The sequence below is a fragment of the Nestor notabilis genome, unplaced genomic scaffold (genome assembly GCF_000696875.1).
Source record: "Nestor notabilis isolate BGI_N333 unplaced genomic scaffold, ASM69687v1 scaffold16909, whole genome shotgun sequence".
Classification (NCBI taxonomy): domain Eukaryota; kingdom Metazoa; phylum Chordata; class Aves; order Psittaciformes; family Psittacidae; genus Nestor; species Nestor notabilis.
In genome coordinates this window covers 1-26,598 of record NW_009943391.1, presented here as the reverse complement: position 1 = coordinate 26,598, position 26,598 = coordinate 1, and the positions used below count along the sequence as shown (strand labels likewise).

At 39.9% G+C, this 26,598-nt stretch overlaps 1 protein-coding gene across 1 annotated transcript in view; it reads left to right on the top strand.

The window, feature by feature from the left end:
* Positions 1 to 24,277, top strand: part of CELF2 (CUGBP, Elav-like family member 2) — a gene marked incomplete at its 5' end in the record, with an annotated part of 70,938 nt that extends 46,661 nt beyond the window's left edge. Inside the window, 4 exons of the mRNA XM_010021910.1 lie at positions 9,024 to 9,143; positions 14,988 to 15,167; positions 17,924 to 18,067; positions 23,421 to 24,277. Of these exons, the coding sequence (XP_010020212.1) occupies positions 9,024 to 9,143; positions 14,988 to 15,167; positions 17,924 to 18,067; positions 23,421 to 23,548 (572 nt within the window). The remainder of the gene's footprint in view (positions 1 to 9,023; positions 9,144 to 14,987; positions 15,168 to 17,923; positions 18,068 to 23,420) is intronic.
* Between the last annotated feature and the right edge of the window lie 2,321 nt (positions 24,278 to 26,598).

The window sequence follows — 26,598 nt, the reverse complement described above, 5'->3', positions numbered from 1 at the left end:
CTTTCCCTGGAGTGTGTCTGTCACTTCTATTTTATTCTATCCAAGCACAAGGAGAGCACTAAAACTTACTAGAATCTTCCTTTTTGACATGTCACACAGCACTTCCAAGATACCAGAAACTAAGCAAACTTTCACTTCTTTCTCCACACCAATGGCAGTGTGTTTGTCAGAGGAGCCTATGGAGAATTAACCACCCCAGACCAGGAAAATCCAGCTCTCCTTTGCCAAAAATTGCCCTGAGAAACAGAACCAATGCATGCTCGTGCTGTGTTAGTGACTGGGACACCAGCGGTTTGTGCAAGGGTGAATACTCAGATTGGCTGGAGATCACCGTAAAGGGCAGACAGTTTAATGCCAGTCACACATGCTAGTTAGATTAGAATACTGATGAGCCCTTTTGAAAGGCCAACTGCATCTTCCTTCAGCAAAAATATTAAAATGCCCCTCTTTTCCCCACCTCCCCCCCCCCAGATTCTCCACAAGAATAAATTAAAACTTGGAGGTGTGGTTATTATCACAGAATAATTAGACCCCATGGGATTAGAGACACTCAACATTTGTTAATGCCCCTGGGTTGTGATTATCTAATAATGATGATGCCTCTGTCATCGCTTAATTATTCTTCCCCTTTAAAACGTTCCTTATGCAGTCAGAGCCCGTGGAGTGTGCTCTCTTCAGACAGAAATGCAACTGCAAATTCCTGAGAGCACTGTCACATGGGTGGTGTGATTGACTTACCCACTTCTCCCCCACGCCCATGTTTATAATCCTCATTTCATAAGCAGCATCATTACTATACTTGAATCGCTCCTTATTTCCATATGAGACATTTCATTCCCATGTTTAGGAGGAAGATTTTGGGCCTCCATCTCTTTAGAACCACCATTGTTGTTAGTGCTATGTAACAACTGTAAGTGCGCCTTAATCAATTGACTTTAAACATATCTGTCCAGAATCCTGTATTATACCAGGTTGGTGGTCTAGATGCCTCACTACATAAGGACCTCCTACAGTTGGGTGCCATTCTTCTCTGTTTAAGATGTAAAGAAGATGTAGGTCAGACCAAAGCTGGAAGCTTTGCATAGACTTTGGCCAACGCAACTAAACTTTATCTAATATGCTCCATTATATATTCCGATACTTCAAGATATGTTCCAGTGCCTTTAGTCTTTCACTCAGGTCAGCAAGCGTTTGTCTTGCTTGGATACAGTTTGCAAGACGTTGTTCCAAACATCATTGGGTTTTTCAGCTGAAGATTAGAAAGAAAACAAAGAACACAGCCTTAATCTGATTATCCTTAAATCCAGTGTTGTCTCTTAGCTTTATTATCCCTCTTATACTAAGAAAGGGACAAATAAATATTCTGTTTACCCAAGAGATTTTTGGTAGTAAACAAAGATTTTATATTTAACAGGCTAAAATTAGAGATTTCTAATTTGGGTTTGACATTTCTTTTCCTTTTCTCCCCAACTCTTTATAATTTTTTCCTATATCTCTGACTGGGGAGATTTTAGGAATATTGAATTATTTTTTTTTATTTTCTTTTGCTTCATTTGCTCTCTTTGCATAATTTCCTCATAGTCTTTCTTTCTGTTCTTCTACTATGTTTTTATTTTCTCTTGAACATTGCTAAATCTTAAAGATTGAGCTACTTGATCATCTTGCTGGCCTTCCACTGAAGTCCATGCAGTTGATCAATGTTTTCCATGCAATGAGGAGCCCAAATCTGGATGTAGTATTTAGATGTGATCTAACAAACACTGAGTAAAGAGAAAACGACATCACCTGGGTCTCCTGGCTCTTCTCCTATTCCAATAGCCCAGGATACTGTTGGCTTTCTTTTACTGCCAGGGCATGTTGCTGGCTCATGGTCACTTCCCACCAGGAGCCTTCCAGGTCCTTTTCAGCAGAGCTTCTCCCCAGCCCATCCCTCCCCACCCTGTGTTACTGAAAGAGATTATTTCTTTCCAGGTGCAGGACTTCACATCTGTTCTTGTTAGATTTCATGAGGTTCCTGTTGGCCAAGTCTGCCTGTCTGCATCCCTCTGAATGGCAGTCATTCAGCCAGCAGCAGTTTCAGTCAGATCTATTTCATGTAGCCCTTGAGTCAGTGAGCTCAGGAAGGCAGCAGAAAAGCAGAAATACACACAAATTCAGTACAAGGAAGAGGATCCTGGACTCAGAAACTGCCAATTCAGATTTGACAGGAGTCTCTCCCAAAAGAGAACATGTTTTCTCTGTGACTTCTGATGCTTGAAGTTATAGAGACACCGAACCTTGAATTTGCAGGTAACATTGATCCCTGGTGCACAACTACATCGTCTTAACCGGAGTTATTTAAACTCTCCATTAAGTAAAACAACAAGAACAAAGTTGTGGTTCACAGCCGAGCGGAGATAAGCAGGTAGCTGATATCAGAGTAAATGTTGAGCTTCCTGTTGTGCCGTGCTTTAGGTAGTGACAGGCAATTGCAAAGTGTAACCAAGAGCTGCCTAAAGGAAAGCTGTCAGCAGGGCTGACACCGTTACTGTTGTAAATCTCTCTGTGGAAAGCCCCAGTGTAGTTAAACCAGTCTTGGAGCTGACCTGAAGCCCTGCAGCACCAGAAAGCTGGTTCTGCTCCACAAAGATGAGCTGCTTTCACATGGATAGAGTGTGAAGGTCTACAGCAACCTGCTATGTGGGCAAAGAGCTGAAGCTGCCCTTCATTTTTTTTGCCCATTCTCAACTTTGGTCCTGCCCTAAAACCAAAACAGTGTTTACAAAAGGAAACTTCACTTACTATCTCTGAAATTCCTCTTTGATACTCTTAATACCTTAGTCCCAGGCCTGCAGGATGTCTGTGTGTCATTACTAGAAAGTATGACAGTGTTGGAAGAGGAAGAAGGGAACAGAATGAGGTGAAGAAGAACAGGGTGCACACACAGACTACTGCATATCAGCACTCAAAGAATAGGACCAAGTTAACATATATAGTATGGAGATTCCAAAGAGACTCTTTTTTTTTCTATGGTATATGACTTTGCTGAGAAGTCATTGGAGATCTTTTATTACTTAGGCATTTACCAATAAAATTAAGGAAAGAATGGGGTCAGGTACACACTGCAAATCACAGCAGGGCATGTGTGATTCAGATAGGTCCTTTTCTTCAGAGCAAGTGAGATGGAGTGTTTATCCAGCACTTCGTTTCATCACCAAGTTCTCAGGCAGCCTGCCTGGACCCTCCAGTTGACCTCTTCAGTTGGGGAAGAGGATTCATTTTATAAATTGACCCTGAGACATGAGCGGGGTGGGATTTGCCCAAGCCTGTAGTACAGCCAAACATAGGTCTGTGGTTTTTTTACTTCAGTACTCTGAGAAGCTCTGTCAAGGGCACTACTTGGTCTATGGTGTAGGAAGTAAATAGGTATGACAAGAATGTGCCTGTGCCTCCAAGATGTGGCTTTCTAAGAGACAAGCCAGTGACTGGGAAGAAGCAGAATTAACCCTGTCTTGCAGCAAAAAACATAGAGCTTTATCCAGGGCAGCACAAGAAGTTTGAGGCAGAACTTGGAAAGGCATCAACAGTATCTAGTAGTTTAGCTCATCCTGCTGCTTTTGTGCAAGGCCATCCTACTTTGTATGACCTATACTGTCACACTGCCCAAGTCCCTGTTGTCTAGCTCCTTTCTCTGACAGGGTGTGCTTTACGGAACAGTACACTGCAGATTAGCTCAGAATTGCCCAACATCAGGCAATCCTCTGAGCCTGAGATTTGATTGAGGTGATTACATTCAGACTCCTGAGTTTTCATGGTTTGGCACTGGTTCTACATGCAGGATGAAAGCAGATCACTTGCTTTCAGATCACCAGTTTGTTAATACAAGGTTGTGCGGCCAACAAGAAGGTCAGGATCCCTCCCACAACACATTTCCTCTCTGAATGATCTACATCTCCTTTGAGTTCACCATCTCAACCAGTGGGAACAGGGTCACTTCAGAGGGTAATTCAGCCCATCCTTAGATAGAAGTCTCAAGGTAGGGTGTGTGAGTTGGAGGTCTCACCCTCAGAGACAGTCCAGAAGAATAGTTTTGACTAGACTAGTTTAAACTAACAATGAGACTGCCAAAGGTGGGGAAATTAATCCCATCTACAGTGTGCACAGCAAAGCCAAAGAAATATTTATGCATCATTGGCTTGCTGTTATCCTGAATCTAGTTTTCCAGCTGATGTAAGTCCAGATGATGTAAATCATCACAACTCGATGGACGTAAGCTAGCCAAAAGAATGGCCAAAAGTTTCTGTGCTAATACCGGTTGTTTTTCTAGGTTGGCAGAGGTTTTAGGAATTGGTTTGCAGTGTTATTTAAATTAAAAAGGGGAATGGCTCATTGCTAGTTAGATTTCTATTAAAAAAATCTCTGACCTAGAAGGTGCTATAACCTTTTACAGGTAGAAATAAATGTGTTGAGAAGAACAGTTGAAAATGCCAGCTCCTTCCAGCCTTAAATATCTCTATGAATGCAACATTACTGGTTAAACACAAATATCTATCCTGTGTAGAGCAACCACTCCAAATGAAAATGTGTTCTCTGTATCAGAGAGCTCTGTTAAAGAATATGTTAACCAAAGGCCAGGTCTCTGTATTCATAATGAAGCTGATGATAGCAAAAATTTCATCAATTAAATGGAGAAAGCAGAGTAAGATCAAATGGCTGGGGTTGGGAGTGATTTAGGGGGTGGTGGGGAAAGGCTGCAGCCATGTCTTTCTCCATTTCTCAGCTTCTTAGTGGTATTATTTGTATTATTTGAAGTTTTCTGGGTATTTATTAAATTGGGGTTGAGCTTGGAAGAAAGACAAAGGAAGTTGTGAGGCTGACACAGAAATGTGGGAATAGAGGGGTCAATGAAGAAGAAACAGTAAGGCGTCTGATAGTGAAATAATATTTTGAACCTTCTCACCTTTCGTGGTTGGAGATACTAAAGTGTTCTGTAAAGTCTCTGTGTGTGGCCTGGATGGAGAAGGCAGTAGGTGATCAGCATGTTGTGTACCTGCAGCAAAGAGCAGATTTTTCTACAGGTTACTGGGCAACTCTTTATTCGTACACGTCTAAACTGACCTCTTTATCCAATGCTGTGATATTATTTTCATGTATTAATAGATTTCTAAGGTCAGTGGGGAATATGATGAACATCTCTGAACTCTTGCAACAGCCAAAAGATTCAACCCTGTAACTCCTGCCAATAGTCTCTGATTTAGCAACAGCCTCTTTGAGAAAGTTGTTGGCTTATTCCAATGACTGATGTTAGGAAAAAGTTCCTTTGAGTAGACAAAATCTTATCTATCATGTTCTGGTGTTTATCCAGGGCTTAATGTTGTGAGGGGATGATCAGTGCAGCTGGTAAAAAGCATCTGAGTTCTTCACCAACTGTTGTATATTCAGTCAGCATTCATCAGGCTGGAGCTCCAGTCTGTTGAATCTCTCCCCCTAGCCTCAGTATTAGCCAACTCACTGTACTGCCCAGAAACGTATTGAGTCCCTGACATATATGTGTTTTAAGGAGGCAAGGATAAAATTCCCAGTATAAAGGGAAAAATAATACACCAAATGTTGTGGATACAGGGTGTGCTGTGCAGAGAGGCATTAGAAGCTGAAGTCCTTTGCACTATTTTTGTGTGGTTTGATTTTCCTTACTGCTGCACCAAATACTGGTGCACCAGTAGCACAAGGAGGGCAATTCCTAGTGGCATTACAGCTCCATACATCAAGCTGTCTAAGTACCTGGAGACAGATGCTTACTGTTTATTAAGCAGCACTATGAAGTGATATGATTCAGAGCAGCAATGTTCTGGTGTAGAGGATGGAGGGAGCTCTGACATGTTTTCTTTTAATTTATTTGGTAGCAGGGGAACCTGGTAAAAACCAATTTATGAATTCTGTAGGTATCCAATCTGTTTTTGTCATCTGGACAACTAAAACACATTAATACAGAATAACGCTATTCTGACAGTGAATTATACTTCCTTTACCATTAGTCTGAGCAGTTGTGGAGCCCAAGAGCTTTACTGACACAAGAGAGTTATACAGGTTCCCCCAGAGTAGTGCGGTCATCCACTGTTACCACAAGGCATGTGATTTTTCTTTTTTCCCTTTGGTTCAGTATATGCTACAATTTTTTAGTTGAAAGGGACTAGAAAAGGGTAAAGGACAGGAGAAGCACAGTCCTTGTCTTTAGATGGATTTCAACATGTTCTGGGAGCATGAGGTAGAAACTTTCAGCAGGGCTAAGACTCCACATGTGTCTTGTAGGAACTGTTAACTTCTTTTCCATGTCCCTTTAAGTATTTTGAGGACCTGTTGGTTTTACCTGTTGGTTTGAGAAATATTCACCTCTCTTAAATTCTTGGACCTTTTATGGTCCCTTTATGATAGTATTTTAGTTCATCACTGTCTTCATTTCATACATGCAGGTCTCAGTCAAAGAGAAGGAGATAACTAGCGTGGTCTCTTAGGAAACCTCATACAGCAAGGTGCTGGATCTGTCTAAGTGCCCTAACAAAAGGAGCTCCCTCCAATTTCTGTTCACCCCATGTTCAATAAGATAATGGGAACCACACAATTTGTTCAGTTTCTTTCTCCTCCAAGAAATACTAAGCCAAAGAGGAAAAAGTATTGTCCCAATGGATCTGAGAAACAGATTCCTGCTAAGCAGAAGAAATAGCCACAACAACAAAAAGCTGATTTCTGAGGCGCTTCAGTGCTCCAACTAGTATTTCACATTGATTGTACGCCAAGTCATTATTTAGGCAAACTAGATAATCTGCATTGTGACTTCAAATGGGAAAATCACTGAGGCACCTGCTCTGTGTTTGTCTGATGGAACAGAAAACTTGATATGAACAAAAGAAAAGAGATCTTGGCCCCAGATACTGGCCATCCCTGGAGCATGTGTTTGAGCAGTGACACCAGGAGAAGAGCCACCACAACATGCTCTGTGGGCTGTGCAAAAGGGAAGGGTTTAATCAGGTTTTTCTGCCTTCTCCAACAGATGTGATGACAGCCCGTAAGCGTGTGGCTCTCATTCACAGGAGTTATTTGCCCCCAGTTTTAATGTGATTTTCAGGCAGCTTCCTAGCCCCCGTATCTCTCATTTCTTAAATACATGTGTTTCCTCTAGAGAAAAGGGTAATAATAATCCTTTGAAACGGAAAATGGATGGAATTCAGCCCAGTCAAAACCAGTTAAATCCTTCAGATTTGAGGTTTATGGACTTCATTTAAATGATCTTCTAATGAACATGAGCAGAAACACAGAGCAGTATTGGTCACAGGGAATTCACTGACCTTCATGCATGTTTATTTTTTCTCTCTTCTCACATTATCTGACCAAAGTGGGTTTTTACTTGTTTTTTTATTACTTTTTTTAAAAATCAAAGACATTATTGACTTCTTACTGCTCTGTGGAGAGAGATTGAATAATCAAAGCTGCCTCTATCTACAACATATACAATTATTCAAGTTACCATTGCAGATGCTAGGGAAGTGTGGACAAGAAGTGCCTCACAGAGTCTAGAAACCTCACCCACAGTAGCAGAGTCTTTTGTGCTTTGAGGCCTCATGAGAGCTAAGGCTTGTCTTTGGTGTGTCTTCAGGTTGTAAAGGTGGGTTATTTGAAAGTTAAAGCTTAAATGTGTACCCACAGAGTGAAAAAGTTGCCGCCTACTTTCCTTACTGGATCCTGACAGCTGTAGAGGCTTCACTTTCTTGAGGGCTCACTGGGTAATCTGATGTGTTCCGCAGCTCAAAAGAGCATCAAGATAAAAGTGGTCTTAACCATTTCACAGATAGGGAATGAATAGGAGCAAAAAAGCATTGTGTAGACATGATGTGCCTCCGGTAAACTGTCAACAAAACTGATTTTAAACGTTCACTTTTCAGAAGATAATGCAACTTTATAATGGAAAGGAAAGTCTTTATGATTGATGCACTAAAGTAGGGCTCAGGAGACAAGCTAAAAACCTAATTGCTTCTGCAGCTTTTATGAGTGTGATTCATCTGCTATAACTTTGCCTACCTGTAAGTTAAGTGTTTAATCTACACTGGTTATTCAAGGCCCTTCTATGAGAGAGACACACATTTCTGGTTTATCCAAGCTATCCTAAATTATAGCTCTTTCTAAGGTGCTTTATTACTTTCCTATGACAAGAGAGTGAGTCTTTTTCTTTTCTTAAGCATGTAGTTTAGATAGATTCATCTCATCCACCTTTATCATTCCTTGGCATTGTAGCAGCAAGGACCTTTGCTCCTCCTGAGTCTCTGCTGAGCTTTTGGGGATGCATATAGCATCTATCATTTATGGGGTGCATATACATGTCTAGTTGTGTACAAAGGCCAGGCTAAAAGCCTGCACTAAAATGGATAGCAGTTACATTTTGTATTTGGCTGGTCATTCTTCTTTTCTTAAACTTCAAGGCTTTAAATGATGTTCATACAGCATCCTAGAGCAGAGTCATAACAGTATAGTGTCTGACTTAGAATAATTAAAATTTCTCTTAGAACACTTGGTGTCCAAACGAGAAAGCTGTTCTAGGACAAAATTACTAATTCTATTTTAGAATATAGAATATATTACATGTACATATTCCATATTTATAGAATTATTAATTCTTTTTTTTTCAACAATGAAGTTTAAAATGTGACAAAATCTCAATAGCCTGGTTAGCTGATCAGCCTGGGGTGCTGGGTTGATTGACAAACTTTCTCAAAAGTGACTGATCTCATACTTACTGTTCCTGTATTATGTTTGCAAATAATAGCACAATGTTAAATTTTGTGATCCAGCCTTTGCAGCTAAAGGCTCATCAACACTTTCCATGAACAATCATACTATTAATTATCTTGGACAAGGTTGGTCTATTGGTCTCATTTTCTTTTTCTTGCAAATAACCCTGTTGTGCTCAGCATTATTGTAAGCTGTTTTGTGATCAACTAAAATAAGCAAAATATGGCCTTAATTTTGCCTTTGTTCATTTTTTTTCCTTTCAGTGGCTGCATCAACTGCTAATTCCACAGCTGGTGCGGCCATGAATTCTTTGACTTCTCTGGGTACTCTCCAAGGATTGGCTGGAGCCACTGTTGGACTGAATAATATTAATGCACTAGCAGGTACCGTAAACAGTGAGTATTTACTGCTGTGGTGGACAGCCTTTCCCAATAATCATTCCACAAAAACTATCAATTGTAAAGTGATTATTTTTTAATCTATACACAAAATAAGGCGGTCAAGTTGATCTAGTTCCATTCGTGGTACACATGCAGTTCTGGAGCCTTTTAGTTTCACACAGTTTGCTCTGCAAAGTGAAGTCCCTTGGGTCCCTGCACAAAGACTCCTTTTCTTGCAGGGCGTGTGGAAGGTAAAAGAAATGTCACCAGGGGTTTGGGTTATCTGGGTTATAGGAGAGGCTCCTTTTTCATTTAGGGAGTCTTACAACGGGTATGTCACCCAATGTACAAAACCTCACTCGGAAATGTAGTGATAAGAGAGATGTTTGCCATGGAGGCAGTCCTTTTAAAATGTTTGTAGGAACTATCAAGTTGACTTGAGAGCAACATACTTTTATAATGAAGGCAAGTCTTTGACTTTTAATTGGCAAGTATAAGAGAACGATGCAGTCAGTCACCTGCAATCCCAGAGCATGCACATCAGCCCTATGACATCCTAAACAAACCCTGGCATCTCCAGCTAAGTAGATGCCAGTAGTTGTTAGAACATTCTTCTTTGTTCTCAGCTGTGGTCAAGATTTTCCTGAAGAAGAAGGATTTTTTTGTATTTATTGTTTCTGCTATGATGACTTCACCTTTGCCTGCAATGGAAGAGATTTGTCCAGCTGCATTTTCCCCCTCTCGTTTTTTTTAGCTGCTGTTGCTCCTTGCATTTCCTTTTGCAATGCAAGGAATCTATCCAGTCCATGACCCATCATAATGTACACCTAGGAATGGATGTCCTCCTCAGTATCTCTTGCTCACTCTGATGCTCTGCATGATGTCCTTTTTGTCACTGTTACGTGGCTGCTCACCCAATCTTTTTGTTCTGTGATCTCTGGTTGTCATTGTTGGGAGCTGGGAAGGAAGGGGGCTTATGGATGTCCATGTAGCAATGTTGAGTGGTGCATGGGGTCTTGTGTAAAACAGGTCTTGCTTCTGGCAAGGACACGCGTATTTCACACAAACAACCTCACAGTAAATATGACTCAAGCAAATGTCAGAAAAGTGAGTATTAGGTCCCCAAAATGGAAGATGATAGTTTCCTTTCTTACTGTAACATTAGTATTGAAGCAAGCCACTGAAAATGGCATGCATAAAAAGCTAATTTATCTTCTTTTTTAAGCTCTCATAATAAGAGAGCTACCCTGTCATAAGTAAGAAATCGTTAAATGTCCTTTCCTGATAAACAGTCATCTTGCTTTACTTGGTTTGTAGAAAGTCACAATACTAAAAGCAGAATATGGTATCCCACTCCTTCCCTTCTGCAAGTGCTAAGAACCCAGGCACACTGGAGCACTCCAAGATAATGTCCCCTTCATCAAAACCGATCAAGAGTGAATCACCTATGAGCTCTTGACTTTGTGTGGGAACTTTTCTGTTGCACTTCTTTTAACACATCTTGGTAGGCTACAAGCAAAGACTTTATGTTCTCTCAGCAAGTATTTTGAGGTGGTGTGTGTGCAAACTTTCTGCGTGTGTCATTTGAAGTATTAATGATGTATTCAGAACCTAGTACCAAATTTCAGCTTGTTTTAAGCCACCATTACTTCCATGGACATGTACCAATAGTGGCTTCAGTCCCAAATCTTATTCATGGATGTTTTTATGGACACACAGAGTGTATGTGCTTGGAATATCTGTATGTGTATAGCAGTGACAAAATGTACGTGGATATGTCTGTCTTATGTATATATATATATATATATAACAGAGATCTAAAGAGGGGAAACTGCTTCCCCACAACACAATACAGTGTTGTGGCACTGTTTCTCCCAAAAGGGTGACACTGGTTATCAGTTTCAGGTACTTGTGATGCTAATGGTAGCAAAGCATTGCTCATATTACAACAACCTTCCTATTTTAATGACGAGCCAGTGCTTTTCCTAGTGACCATATCTGATCCAGTCATTCACACTCAAACCTGCTTAGGAGTTTGCCTTCAGGAAACCTCACGTTCAATAAGTCTGATGTTTCACACTATGCCATGGTCATAAGCTCTGCAGTAAAAACATTCATTGGTTGTGGAGGTTCCTGAATTAACTGTGTGCAGAAGTTGAACTTGAGCGACATGCTTCTAATTTAGGAATTGAATTCACAAGAGAGATCCAAAGCACAAGTCAAGTGGAGCTTAACCCAAAAATTAATCAGAAGATGGCACTGGGCTTGGGCTTTGATTTACACAGAGGTGTTAGATGTTGAACGAGCATCTGTTGAAGCCATGTCCTGCTCTGTATGTGGGAATCACAAAAAGAACGTCTTCCAGGCTGAGCTCACTAAGAGAGTTCTGTCTGTTTTCTGGATCCTGGTTGGGTCCACACAAAAGAACTGGGCTGTGGAGACTGATAGTGCTCTTATTGTGGAGAAAAGCATTGTAGAGACATGTCTGGAGGCCTTAAAAATTAAAGAAAGTGGAGTATGCTAAGTTTATCTGTCTGCAGGGGGTTGGCAACAGTTGTACATACATGTGGGGATTCACCCAGTCTTCCCTAAGTTGTGCTTGGAAGCATCTAAAACCTTAAATGACAAAACATTAGACTGTCTCCTTTGGGCATGTAAATTTAAATAATGTAACTAGCAAAAAGAATTATGAATAATAAGGAAAAATTAATAAAGAGGGAGGAAGAGATTCATTGCCGTTAAGAAAGAAGACCATGGATTCAGGATGCTAGACAGCTATGGCACAATATTTGTGTGTGAACCCAGGGCAGTCACTTAGCCTTTCTGCCCCCATATTTACATCTGTAAAATGGAGATAAAACTATTCATGACAGATTTGAAGGTGCTTGGAAAAGCACTTTGAGAGCTCTTTGGACTTGCCAGGCAATGTCACTTCTGTATTATGTAGAGTAACTCAAAAAAAGTAGAAGGCCATAGATGAGAGAGACCAAAAGGTTATTTCACAGAAGTGAGGAAGGAACCAGAGTTCAATATCAGACTGAGGTGCATTGGAAGAGATAACAAAGAGATGGCAGAGATGTGTAACTGCAGCTGGACCTTGCAGATTTCATAATAATGTAAAAAGGGAGAATAGAAAACATGTGGAGAGCTTTCTGCAGCTCTGTTTTGCTCAGGAGGCGAGTGTGTTTAGACACGGACACTGCAGCAGCAGTTGCTGTGCCCTTCCCAGAAGCAGTGAGCTGGGGCTGTCTGGCTTTTTGCTTATCTGAATTGATTTGGTGGGAAGGGGCTATTGATTCTAGGTGAAAGAAGGGGGAGGATGCTGCCCACTGCAATACAAAGCATGTTTATCTAGTAGGCTGATGACTCATGGAAGATAGCATGTTATCCTAATGCTTCCTCTATTATCAAGTTATTTCAACACTATAATAAAAGGACAGATACAAGCAGCTTTATCAGGAGCCTTTAACCAGCACTGTGTGTACACCCATGCAAGCAGTGACACAAACCTAAGTACAGAAACACCAGAGCAGGTTAAGGTCAGGCTCAGGATAAAAAATCATTGGTTTTTATTTAGTAGCAGTAGTAGTATTGTTATTACTGTTGTTATTGTTGTTATTATTATTATTAATCTTCATTTTCCAAATGTCCTGTCATTTAGAGATAAGATGCTTCACAAGCTATCTTGGTTTGCAAGTTTTTGTTTTATAACTGGAACCATTATACACCAAATATGTGGCTCTCATGCTCTGGCAGAGGTTTTTGTTCAAAGCAGTGGCAGCCAGTGCCTCCTATCAGGATGCAGCGATGCTCTGAAGTGGGGTGGAGGGGAAAGAGAAATCTTCAAAGTGCGAGACATTTTATTAAGGAAAGGCTAAGAATATCACATCTCTGTCAAGTGTTTAGTCACACAAATTATAGTATTATCAAAAGGTATAATTTATGCAGTACAGTTCTCTTAATTGGCACAGACTCTGGTGGAGCCAGAAAGGTGCCACTTGAGCAATTGTCCTGATTATCGAAGACTCATAGGAATACACTTTTCAAATCTACATAAGAGATGGAAGAAAACCAGTAGGTCAGCATCTTTATCCTCCTCTGTCAATGCAGGATAATTCCCTGCAGTACTCTTTCTATCTCCAAATTACTCATGTGATAAGGTTTCCTTGAAGATTGTTGCCAGTCTAATAGATTTCATTGTTAATTCACTATAAAGTATGCTCTGGTTAATTTCCTCACTTTTCTCCAATTTACATATCACCCCTTATTTGCTTTGAAATTAAGCCCTCTCTTTCTCTTCCATATTCTTAGCTTTTGGGTCTTAATATGGCTCCACCAGTCACGTCCATCCATCATTTTGCCAACTGAAACACTGCACAGTTAATGGTCGCTAATGGTTCTGGGTGCCCCATTTCTCTGGTGACTGTACCTCAAGGGGCCTGGTTAAGCCCTTTTGTTTATGGGGTGTTCATCTAAAAACTGGGGAGCACAGGATAGCTAGTTGTACAGAAAACATGGCCCGACTCTCCATCCTGATTGGCTCTTAGTGCTCCAGTTGACCCAAGTTGGAGTTGTGGGTGATGAGATGGGCTCTGAACTCTGCCACCCCTTTATCTGCAAAGAGACTGCAGCTCTAACAGAAATGTCACTTTTTTTTTAGATTTCTGAAAATAAAATATAAAAAAAAAAAAAGGTGTTAGAACTGTTAACTTCAACGTGGCTCATTTAGGAGCCAAAATGAGGAATAGAAGAAATGGAGAGATGTCGTAGCCCAGGAGTTTGTCCACCTGTGAGTCAGAGTAGTAAAACTTCTTTTGCAGACCACACTGTTTGCAAGGATGAAGGATGCCATTTTCCTCACAGCTAGCAATCCAGTGTGAAATTTCCTCTTTGGCAGTCATCCCAGTTAAATTAACCTGATATTTATCACGATGTAGAATTGCTTTAAAGAAAAAAAGTGAAGGGACTCTGCTTCCAGTGAGAAGACATTGCTGGAACCAAATGCCTGCAACAGGCTGCCCAAGGAAGTTGTGAATGCTCCATCCCTGGCAGTGTTCAAGGCCAGGTTGGACAGAGCCTTGGGTGACATGGTTTAGTGCGAGGTGTCCCTGCCCATGGCAGGGGGGTAGGAACTAGATGATCTTAAGGTCCTTTCCAACCCAAACTATTCTATATTCTATGATTCTATGATTCATGAAAGATTCCTGGTCTGGATGAAGGACTTCAGTCACTCTGGGTGTGCTGCTGTTCATCTCTTCTGGAGTAACTGGAGGAGGAGGAGGGTGGAAGCGCAGAGCATGACAGTCCATCTTCCTGTCACAAACCTAAGGGATGAAGCCCATAATTGTACAGAGAGCTGTTTCAAAATGGTGTTTATTGAGGTTCTCTGCTAGCTCTATTTAAGCAAAACACTTCTGATATGGTGTGGTCATGGCCCATTGCTAAGGACCCTGGTCAGAAAGAGTGGCTTTCCTTGCAGACTGCTTTTTCCCAGTGGCCAGCTTGCAAGGATACAGGTCAAAGAGGTCCCACTCTCCCAACTTCAGAGACCCTCCAGAGATGTCGAGGAGGGGAGAGGCTTTCAGGAGCACCGAGCTGTAGTACTTGCCAGTAGCAGGCTGCATGTGAGTCCATTTGACTGTGCAACCGTTGTGCTAAAAGTGATCCTGGCGCCAAAGTCGTGTTTTTCCTTGTTTTCAGTCCCATTTGGTGACGTGCGGAGCTGCATGCACTGCTGTCGTTGTCAGTGTCATATAATACCAACGACTTTCGGAAAGCACTAATGAACAAGTGCAATTTCTTTTCTCTATTGTTGGGTTTTTTGTAAAGTTGCTCAAATGCTCTCAGGTATGGCGGCCCTGAACGGAGGACTCGGCGCAACAGGCTTGACGAACGGTACGGCCGGCACGATGGACGCGCTCACCCAGGCTTACTCAGGAATCCAGCAGTACGCGGCTGCCGCGCTGCCCACCTTGTACAGCCAGAGCTTGTTGCAGCAGCAAAGTGCTGCGGGCAGCCAGAAGGAAGGTAAGTGCCCGCTGGTGGCAGAGCGAGCTCCATACGGCCAAGAGATAGCGGTGTCATAGGTTCATTTTTTCACGGAGGCTTAACAAATGACCTCGGGTAGCTTTAACCGTTGGGTTTTATTTCAGTTCTCTGCTGTTTAGGTTTGTTACCTTCTTTAACGTAGAATTAATATTATAACCATCTGTCCTTGAAGTTATACTTCACTGACTGTTCTTTCTTCTATAAAGGCATTTACCAACTACCGTGTAAAAGCGCGCTGCTAACAAAAATCATCCCTTTATGGGTGCCGTTCTCTCTTCTGGTTTCCATTTTCCGTGATAATGGAGTTAATCTGATTAGGTTTAAGGTTTTGAGTTAATGACAAGATCCATTTTCACTTTGAGTGGTTCTTTGCTTAATTGCGGGTCTTGTGGGGAAGCAACTAAGTGAATGATTGCCCCTTCTCCCTGAGCCAACAACAAATAAAGCTTAGGAAGTTACTGCTAAGAATAAATGAATACTAATTACAAGATGTTTAGGAAAATGAGGTTACCCTTTTCCCCTCTTCCGTTCCCCTGCACACTTCCCAGGCATTCGGGGGGTTGGTTTGTTTTCATTGCTTTCTCTCATCCTAATTTCCAGCTAATTCTAGAAGGACAGTTTTCTGATATTGTATCTGTATAGTCACTACTGTTCCTGCCAGGACTAAGCTCTGGAAAGAAACTTAGTGTAATATCCTCAAGAGATTTTTTTTATCCTCTTTTAAAATAGTATCTTGTCCTGTTACGGGATGCGTTTCCTAGGAAGACAAATTTGGCATTCCAACAGCTGGCTGTTGTGTAGGGCCACTGAAGTTAAAATGTATATTTTCTCTGAATTCTTCATTTCTTTTACTACAAACAGCTTGTATTATTTAAAATGAAAGGATATTTTTTTAATCAACTTTTTTCCTTATTGTTTGGTGTTCTTTGCAGTTATCTGTCATCTCACTCACTTTGTTGAGACTGATACTGGAATGAAATTGTTTATTTGGTGTCATTATAAGATACATAGTGGAGGACAGTTTGAGTTTTTCCTATCTTTTTTTTTTTCCTGTTTATGAATGTTCATATCAAGTGTAGGCCGACTTTTTGCCATTATGATTTGGCAGCATCCCTTTTAAAATGCAGCCTTTTTTGTTCTATATCTTGTATCTGTTAGTAAGGGGTTAAGGTAAAATGAGTAAATTCCATCACTGAGTACTGACAACTATGTTTTGTCTCTTGGTATGATTTCTGATGGAATGACAAAGAGTCTGGAGTGGTTGATGATAAACAAGTACCAGAGAAAAATGCCATATAAATATTAAATGCTGAAGCACAGTGAACTGCCACATGCATATGTTCTAAAATGCTATTTAAAAAGTTTTCTATTAGTATTTTGAGAATATTATTTTCTGGGAAAGATGGTTTACTTGTGGTAAGAAGAAATAAGTGCAATTATTTTTTTCCTCTTATTTTTTCACCCCCCAAAAAAAGATTTTCTCTTTAAAAACTTTCTTTTCCCCCCTAATTGCCTCCTTTGGGGCAAACATTGCAACCTTTTCCTTCAGGCTGAGAGAAAGCATCCAGCCTGATTCTTCTGCATGGGAGAGGTGAAGCCTCGTGATTGTTCTGGAACTTACTCCATAAATCTGATGCGTGCTTTCCTCTTCCTCTCCAGAAAACCAAGGACTTCACATCTGAGACACACTTAGGTTCCATTAAGCAAAGGAATTCTTGAACAGGCTACACTAGATGAGTTTTTACCAGAAATGTTTGTTCCCTTTGTGTACCACGTATTCTCCTGATGTCTGTGTGGGAAGGCCACATGTCTGGCTCCGTCTTACATCCTGTTCTTCCAGGCATCCATTGCTCCTTTCCAATATGTTACTGTAGCAGAGAAAATGAGCTAGGGAAAAAAATAACCTATTAGTGCTAGGATGAGTGTTTAAACAAGTAGCTCTAATAGTGCATATCCCCAATTTTAGCTGAAAGAAACGTATTCAGAGCACCTTAGAGTTTGCATCTTTCTTTGCAAACTCAACTTTGTCTAAAGCCATTTTAATTTCAACCCAACTACTTTACTTTGAACCTTCTTTAAAAAACTTACTTCACAAAGTTTATTCCAGGAGACAGCTTTCTATGGAGAAGTTGTATTAAAAAAAAAAGAAAAGGCTGTTATTTTGCAATGAGTCAGTACGAATTTAATTCTGAGTATCTTTCTGACATCACTGATTTCCAAGTCACAAGATTTGCTTTGTCTTATCATTTTTATTCCCATCTCCACCAATTTCCTGCCCTTTGAGTTTAAATCTGTGATACTCAAATCTGCTCATCTCATTTCATTTCCATAAGTTCCTGCAACTAGAATTAAACTGACAAACCCATGCAGGTGTTTGAGGCAGCAGAGGACTCCTTGTGCAGTTCTCGGGGTACTGTGAGAGAGTAATGTATTGTGTACCTGTGTTCCTAACCCTAATTATACTGAAAGACACTCGTATAAATTGAAGAAAGAGGCTGTGGTTTAACTTCTTCTGTACTAGAGCTATCAAGTAAACACTTTTCAAGATAGGATGCTCTAAAGAGCTGCATTTCAGCTCTGTTCCTTTGATGATCCACTTGCTTTTGTTCCTTCAAAGTTGGAAAGTGAAATGCTTTCTGACCATCACCTTCAGTAAGTATTATGGAAAAACAGATTAAATATAGCACTTGTAATAGCTGTTTTCACACTTCCTTTTTTTTTTTTTACCCCTAAAGGTCCAGAAGGGGCAAACCTCTTTATTTACCACCTCCCCCAGGAGTTTGGAGACCAGGACATTCTGCAGATGTTCATGCCTTTTGGAAATGTTATCTCTGCTAAAGTCTTCATTGACAAACAGACCAATCTGAGCAAGTGCTTTGGTATGTCAAATTTAATAAATCAAATAGTAAAAACCACAGGCAGTGTACTGAAAAAGGGCCAGGAAAGAAAATTAACAGCAATGTGAGAAATGTCATACTGGAAACTCATTCCAAAAATAATGGACTGTTAATCCTCAAATGAGCAGGAAGATGCACAGACAAACTACTCCTAACTAAAAATTGGATATGAAAAAACAATGATAATCTTCCAGTCTGACATCTCGCATGAATGTGTCAAGTACATGAAACTAATTGCACCCTATGTGGGGGAATGTCATTTAGTATACTATTAAACTGCCTTATTATGGATACCTAATTATTCTCTATTGTATAGCTGAGCCACTTAAAAATGCTCTATGTTTAACCCATTACTTCTACATTACAGGAATTTCTTTCTCCTGAATTAAGTACAAGATTTTGCAATTAGTGGTTGAATGGTGTGTACATGCAGTTCAGAACACTTATAGACAGTTGGTGTCTAGCTCCAGCTGTTGCAGGTGGGCTCCAGTGTATTATGGAAGGTAGCATCTCCCCTTACCTTAGGTCAGGGCTGAGGGGAGCCTCACAAGATCAGTGTTAGGTTTCCCAGAGAACACTTCGAGCTGCCAGAAAAGGGAAGGTGATATGTTGGTATAAAACAGGTTCCAGAGTTGATTAAGTGGGCTGATGTCTTCTGAATAGCCTAGGTGCACCAGTTCAGTGCTTTGATGAGTGGAGTACGGAATCTAAGTGAATGGCAATCTGTTAGAGCATTGGTCTAATAATTGTGGTCTTATGCAAGACATGAAGAGGATGTGGGAAGACGAAAGAATCTCTTAAAGATAAGTTTGATAAGGTTCGACCTAAACCACCAGAGCTTCTGTGACAGTGACAGTACTTTCCCAGAATAAAGGAGCACAACTGTACATGACAAACAAGTAGCCAGTCCAGACAAACCCCTAGTTTCCAAAACTCCTTTCTACCAACAGTGTTGCTCTTAGCCCAGCACCATCCCTTAATTCTGAAGAGTCCCCATTTGAAGTGTCCCCATGAACCGTAATACATATTTCTTAGCTTTTTTAAATCTAAGTTTTGTTAAAGCGTGTCTGTGTGAGGATTTGTCCCCACCAGGGCCATTCAGGGGCCTCACAGCTACTGGGCTTTAACCCGTCTTGAAAGGGTTTGATTTTATCTAAATAGTCGCTGCCAAAACACAGGGGGAATTCATCAAGTTACTCAGAAATACCTACTTGAGCCAAAATTCAAGCCTTGCCACAATCTGAGTGTTTTTCACCCAAAGACAAGCCCTGAGTACACTTGGAAAGTGAATTTGGTTCAGAGAAGGGATGTAACATTTGTTCTGCATTTTTCCATAGTCTTTCAGTTTGTTTTTTAAGCATTCACCTCTTTAAGCTTTACAAAAAATTGTTCATGTCTAGACTAATACAGTCCAGCATGTTTCTGCAGTGGGTTAAAGCAGTCCCTGAGGCTGTAGCAAATTTGAAAAGTGGAATTGAAATGGTCTCTCTGTTGATCTGGAGCCAGTTCAGTTAGTATGCTGGGGTGACAAGATCGTTGTTGAGGTCTCCAGGAATCATGATGAAATGTCAAATCAAGGTATATTAATCAAAATGCAGCAATTGTGATGATGGCTGAAAGAATGTCGATTAGTTTGGGCAGGTGGCTTAATTCATCAGCTCACTTCCACCTTTGCATTTTGTGGGTTTCCTTTTACTCTTGGATTACCTACTTACACATTTGGATTTATGGGACAAAATTACCTAACTTACAGTGATGCACCGAGGTTATCTCATTTGAGGGAAAATGGAGGGGTCAACACCCAACAGATGGAGGAGTCCTCTGTCATTTTGGCATTAGTTAGCTGCCACTAACATTTCGATTTCTCATTCTTCCTTCCCAGATATTCTGCCACCAGTGAGACAGTTCTGCTTTAAATACAAAAAGTACTGCAGTGGCAGAGGAAGCTGAGATTTTCTGATTCAATAGGTGACTACTTGGTGATGCTGCTAATCACAAGCAAAGCCAGAATTAATCCTGCTAGTTTAACATAGTAGCATAGTCTGTGTGCACCTCCTCAGCTTTATTAGCAAGAATTATCTATTTGTTGGTTTGGTCCTATATTTGTGTGTTAAAAGCCTTTATTTTATCTCTGTCCTGCCACCAAAAAACAAGGACAACAGCGTATCTGAAGAACCCATTTCTCTCCTGTATCATTAATGGTCATTGCTTGTGATACAGTTTGGGGGTTTTTTGGTTGGTTGGTTTGGTGGTTTTTTTCATTGTTGTAATAACAGTAAAAATTATAATAAAAATTGTAATAGTAATAATAATAACAATAATAAGAAGAAGCTTGGTGCTTTCTGCTCTGGAGTTTCCAATCTCCTGCCCAAAAGAGGAAATCAAATTACAGCTGAGGACAGGTTGAACACCAGAAGGGTGAAAAGATTGTCCAAGGCTTTTCGCTGGCAGAAGCGAGAAGGGAAGGTGCATTCTGAATCACAGAGTAGTGATATACAGTGATGAACTTCTGTGTAACACTGCTTCTCAAAATGAAAAATTACTTATCTCTGCAGAAAATGGACTTTGGCATTATTTTCTTTCTTGTCCACATCTAATGAATGCTCAAAAGATTAAGTGGTGCCAAGGATGATGTTTATGCCTGAAAGTGCTCTTCCTTGAGTTCTCATGAGCTCCTGTTGATTCAGCAGACAAAGGGTTTCACTCTTTGAGCTTATCTATCACCTTTCATAAACCTTAGAATAACAGAAATGAGAGAAGTAAAAGTAATGCAGGGGAGGGGAAACCCAATGGCATCAGTGTATAAATGCAGTCTGCCTGATAGCAAAATTGCTACTCGAATAATTAAAAATACTTATCCTGATGATAGGGACACCTAGAGATTTAAAACAAAAATCATAATTGTCATGACAGGGACTTTGCAAATTGATAAGAAACATCATCCCATCCTCATGTGACCTGCTGTTTAAAATACAGACAAAAAATGATGAATGGGTACCATCAGAAAAAGCTAAATAAAGGGAGGGAATGCCAGATTCCACTGTAAGCTTTATAAATGAAGGTTCTTGATAATGGAGTAGATGAAATTGTAACAGGCTAATGTAGATACAGCATTCTGTGTGAAGAGAAAATTTGTGAATCAGAATAACAACTGAATGATAAAGGCTGATACCACCGATGCAGCACCGAGGTTGTATGTTTGGGTTTGTGGCTGAGTCAAGGAAGATATTGAAGAGACACAGAATGAGGTAACTCAGGCATAGCCTGAGGTAACTATTCTTCTGTCATCTGTGGAGGTGTCTACGCTGGTGACGTGAATGGTGGGTGGAAAAGCCACCTCTGGGTGTGCTTCATTCACCATTCATAGATGCCATCTAAGTGACTAGTTTAAATCAGTTCCTTAACTTTCAGGTGGATAAAACTCTCTAAGAAGAAAAGGAACTAAGGTCGTGAAGAGTTCATAGCATAATGCTGTTCTGAATGCACTTGAGAGAACAAAGTAAAGGTCAGGAAAGTTGTAGAGGAAAGTGCTGAATTGTCAAGGTAGGTGAGACTAGCTGCATCTCAGTTGTGGAGCTCCTGCCTGGAAGGTGCTACAGCTGCCTCCCAACTCATGGGTGATCTCTTTTATATCCCTGAGGCAATCCTAGAGTTCAAGGCTGAGATCTGTGAGCTGATGGAAGTAGACGCAGGAGGACAATGCTAAGACAGAGTGAGCAGATAAGATCTCCTAGAAGAAAATAGGGGGAAAGGAAGAAAGGAAGAGAGTGATGAAGCTACTCAGGATATACCAGTGATGGAGGAAATGATCTAGTGGAGAAAGTGAGGAAGTAAAAAGTTACTAAAACCAAGGAAGGTATGGAGGAACATTTACTGTCCCTTAAGGAGGTAACAAATAAACCACAGAGCGACATGAGCAGAGTGTATTGGCTTGGGCCAGGATAACGTCTGCAGAGATTTAAGCAAAAGGTGGGTTTGAGTGCGAGTAACACAAGCTGACCTGAATTGTCAGAGAAGCGTCTTAAGTTAAATAGTTCGGTGAAGTTGATTTAAGGTGAAACCGTAGGGATGGTCTAATAAGAAGAACAGCCATACAAGGACCAGATGACTTGATAAGAGAGGGTTTTTCTTTACAATGGGGAAAGAGTCTTATTCTGACACTGAAGATGGAAGAGGGCAACAGTGGAAGATAGTAAGCAAGAGCCATGAAAGAAGAGGTTAAAATGATGGTAAAAAGAAGTTATGAATCAGAAAAGTATGCAGGCACTAAGCACAGATGAAGAAAGGTGGAAGAAGAGAGGCACCGGGAAGCCTGTGTGTTAGGACTGAAAGCAATGTGTGTGAGATGCATGTTTTAACGGAGTGAAGGGATGCGTGTTGAGGGAAATTCAAGTGGAAAGAAGAGGGAGCATTTCAAGGCAGCTGCACATGGGCAGAATGAGTACTGTAGTAATTAGCCAGAGCTGAGGCAGAGCAGTAGTTAGGCGAGCTTTGCAATTACAAGTGGGAGGCCCAGATATGAAAATGAATTTTGAGCTTCCAGAATCAGGGAGATTTGAGTCCATTATGAACTGAGCATTTTTAGTCTCCAGGGGAAAAGAAAGCTGAGCCAGGCCAGCCATTCTGAATTACCCAAGCAAGCATTATCCCCCTAGTTAGTCTCACAACCACGGAGCAGAAGATCTGGAGTTCTTGTCGAGCCCTGCCACTGTCTTTACAATGCTGCTTCATTTTGATGCTTGCATACTTCTTTGGGGAGTAAGAGGCTGAATTGATTAACATTTAATGTACCTTGAGATCTTGAACTGGAAGGAGCTGTAAAAATACAAAATATTAATACTGCAACTGTCCTAGGCTAAGCCCAAGGAGATGAGCGTTTCACAGCACGCAGGACATGAACTTACATTCGGGTGTGCAAATGTCTGTAGGCAGACTGGGTTTTGTTTCTGTAACCAGGTTTTCTGTTTCAGCTTCATGTCTACAGACTGGCCTAATAGTACTTCCTAATAGACTGGGAAGTATGTAGATATTAAGTTGAAAAGTGTCACAGTAATATCTTCGGTCTCTAAGGTAGGTAGATAAACAACAGATTGGAAACTGCATTGCACCAAAACTGGCCAACTGCATCCCAGCTCATAAAGAAATATTATGAAGGTAAAGGAGAAGGAAAAGGCAACAGGAGAGGAAATGTGGTATGAAGTATAATCAAAGAACTAATTGAAGTGAGGTAAATGTGTCGAGTAAATAGTAATAATAAAATCCTAACAAAACGCCTTCTGACGTTTGTTCTAACCTATAGTTTACTTTCTCTCCACCTCCGTTCTGTGTCTCATAGGTTTTGTTAGCTATGACAATCCAGTCTCTGCACAAGCTGCTATCCAGGCTATGAACGGCTTTCAGATTGGCATGAAACGCTTGAAGGTTCAGCTGAAACGCTCCAAAAATGACAGCAAACCTTACTGATCTTAACCCCAGATGCTTACTGCTCTTATTTTAGCTTTCTTAGGGTAAGTCCCATGAGCAAACCTGTCCTCTGCAGGGGATTAAGAAAGAACATAGAGCCAACCTTCACCAAGAGACAGTTATTTTTACAGTTACCACTTCCATTTCCCCACTTGTCCTTATTACACTTGGCTCCCATTTCCTCGCCAAGTACTTACTGAGTTGTGTTACTGTATTTTGTTTTGCAGCATAATTTATCTCCTTTTCAAAAGAAAAATAAACGTCTTGAAATTCAAAGCAACACACACACACACCCGAAAAAAAATGTGCAATTTAACTCTGTGAACCCTGGTGCCATTAGCACACAATAAAAGTTGTTTTCTATGGGTGGATCGTATTTTGCCAGGGTGGCACCAGCAGTTTATAGGTTAAACAAAATGGCCTCATGCCAGTCGAAGCACTTACTTTGCAACAAAAATTGAAACAAGTCTTTCCACTACATCAACTTGTTTTTTGAGAAGATTTGGTTATTTCTTTCTTTGGGTTCAAATCAACGTATTGTTCTATATTAGTCTGATTTTACACTGGTCGTCTTTATATTTCACTTTTTTTTAAGTTGGGTTTTTCTTTGGAAAGGATTAATGTAAAAAAGATTTAGAGATCTGTTTCTAAAGCTACAGGGTTTAAAATAAAAAAAAATAAAATGAGTGACAATACTTGATGTTTCTTGAGAGATAAATTTAATAATAATAAAAAAAAAAAGCCACAGGCCTGTAAATTTTATTTGTAAAAAGCATTTCTATTTTTATACAAAATTTTTACTGCCTCAGAAATAATGGAATTTATTTATTGCCTATTGTTAACTTATTGGATAACTAAAGAGCAGCTCTCTATGCTAGCTAGATCCTTTGAAGTAGTCTCTAGAGTAATTGTGCCAAGAATGGGCGCTTTTTCACTGTTGAACCCTACCCCCGTTACAGTTCATGCTTTTATCCTCTTGTTTGTATTTGTCTGGTTATTTTGTTCGTAGTTTCCATTACCTAGTTTAAAGTTTGGTTGTCTGACCCCCCCCCCCCCCCCCCTCCTCCCCGTACCTTTCTGTTACATTTGTAGAAACTGGTTCTTTCCTCTCTTTTCTCCCCAAAGAGGAATCCATTCTCTCTGACTCCTTTCAGATGGATTCTTTTGGGGTTCCATTGTGCTCTTGTTGACAAGTATTGTAAGTTAATGCAAATTATGTGAACGGCTCATAGACTCTACTGATAAAAAGATTTGCATTAGTTTTCTCCTGCACCCATAAAAGTGATTTTGTTTGTGCTGCATAGATTCTGTGTAACTTTTTTTCCTCTTCCTTGTTTTTTCCCTAGACATCTCCATGCCCGTTAGCCCATCGTTTGCCTAGCATGTCCCTGTGGCGTCTCAAAAAAAACCAGTTTCATCGTCCCGTCATTGTTTCTGATGTCTTTCTGACCTCACATCATATTTGGTTCTCCTACTGACCTTTGATCTAGTTTGACCTTTGAAATTTGCATGTAACCTCATCTAGCTATGAATTCTGGGAAGTCAATGTGAAAAAACATTGCTGCATTCATGCAAGACTGAAATTTATTATTAGATAAATTAATGATAGGATTTAAAAACAACCTGTGGCAAAATGTTTTTTCTTTCTTTCCTTTGTTTTTTTGGTTTTGGTTTCTCTTTTTTTTCCTTCGGATTTTTTCCTTTGGGTTTTTTTGTTTTCTTTTGGGGTTTTTTTTTTTCCGTTTTGGTTGGTTTTTTTTTTTTCTTTTTCTTTTTCATTTAGTAAAAAAAAAAATAAAAAAAAAAACAGACTTGAAAGTGTTATACAGGGATTGGCATTCTGCCTGGTCACTGGTGACAATAGCAATATGTGTCCAGAGGCACAGAATGTTGGTTTCTAACAGACTACTTCCAAAACAGTTTGAGAAATAAAACTGTCTGATTTTAAGTCTCTAGAGGTCTGTAATAGTTTTTACATTTTTCAGGCAGTGTAAAGTTTTTTGATAAGGCCATTTTAGGTGGCTCACTTTCTCATTAAAGTATATATATAGAACCACTTTTTGTAGATTAGTATAAGAAAATATTTACCCTGTTTTAGGGCAAATGCTACCTACTTGTGTCACCTTTTGCTGAACTGACTCACAGTTAGACAATCCATGGTTTAATGCACATGAAATTACCTATATTTTATACTGTTTCAATGTACAGAAGAAAGGTTACTGTAAAATGTGTTACGTTGGTGCTTCTGTGAATTAAGTTGTGGTTTCATCATGAGTCTTATGGTCTTAAGTGTTCTATGTTTATAAAAGACGAGTTTAAAATTGGTTTACTTGAACAACAAGAACAAAAAACAAGATTCAAAAAAACAACAAAAAAACAAAAAAAAAAGATGTTTGCTTAAAAAAAAAAAAAAAAAAAAAAAACCAACCAAAAAAAGGTTTGTTAAAAAAAAAAAAAAAAAAAAAGGATTTCATGTGAAAAATGAAAAAATATTCCAGAATAAGTTTGTGTTGGCTTGTGACGCATTGATGTCATTTTTTTATCGTGAACAATTTAGATGTGTTTGTGTTCAGCAAAATGTGATCGGTTTTTCTTTTAAAGAAAAAAAAAAAATCAGTGAAACTATAGTGCCAAATTCCAAAGGTACTTTCTTCCTAGAGCTTCAGTGTGTTTCTTGTGTGAAGTAATTTGATAACATGGGTATTTTATTATGTGTTTTGTATAAATCCCTAATATTTAAAGAAACAAAAGAGGTTAAAAAGTTTGTTAACTTGCTATCCTGTGGTCTTGTTGCCTGAAATTGTTATTGTTTGTTATTTCTCTTTGATGTTTTTTGTAAAACATTGTATAAGTGCCCATGTTTCACTTTTTTAACCACTCTGCACACATCAATGCTGTGAAAGCAAACCTCACTATGTATTTTCTTCATATTGTATGGAAACCTCTAAGGTGAGAAAGTTTTGAACTTTTAACCCTTTCCACCCAGAGCTGTCTTGAGTGTTAATACCTTTTATACATTCACCATTTTGCTGTTTATTTTTATATATATA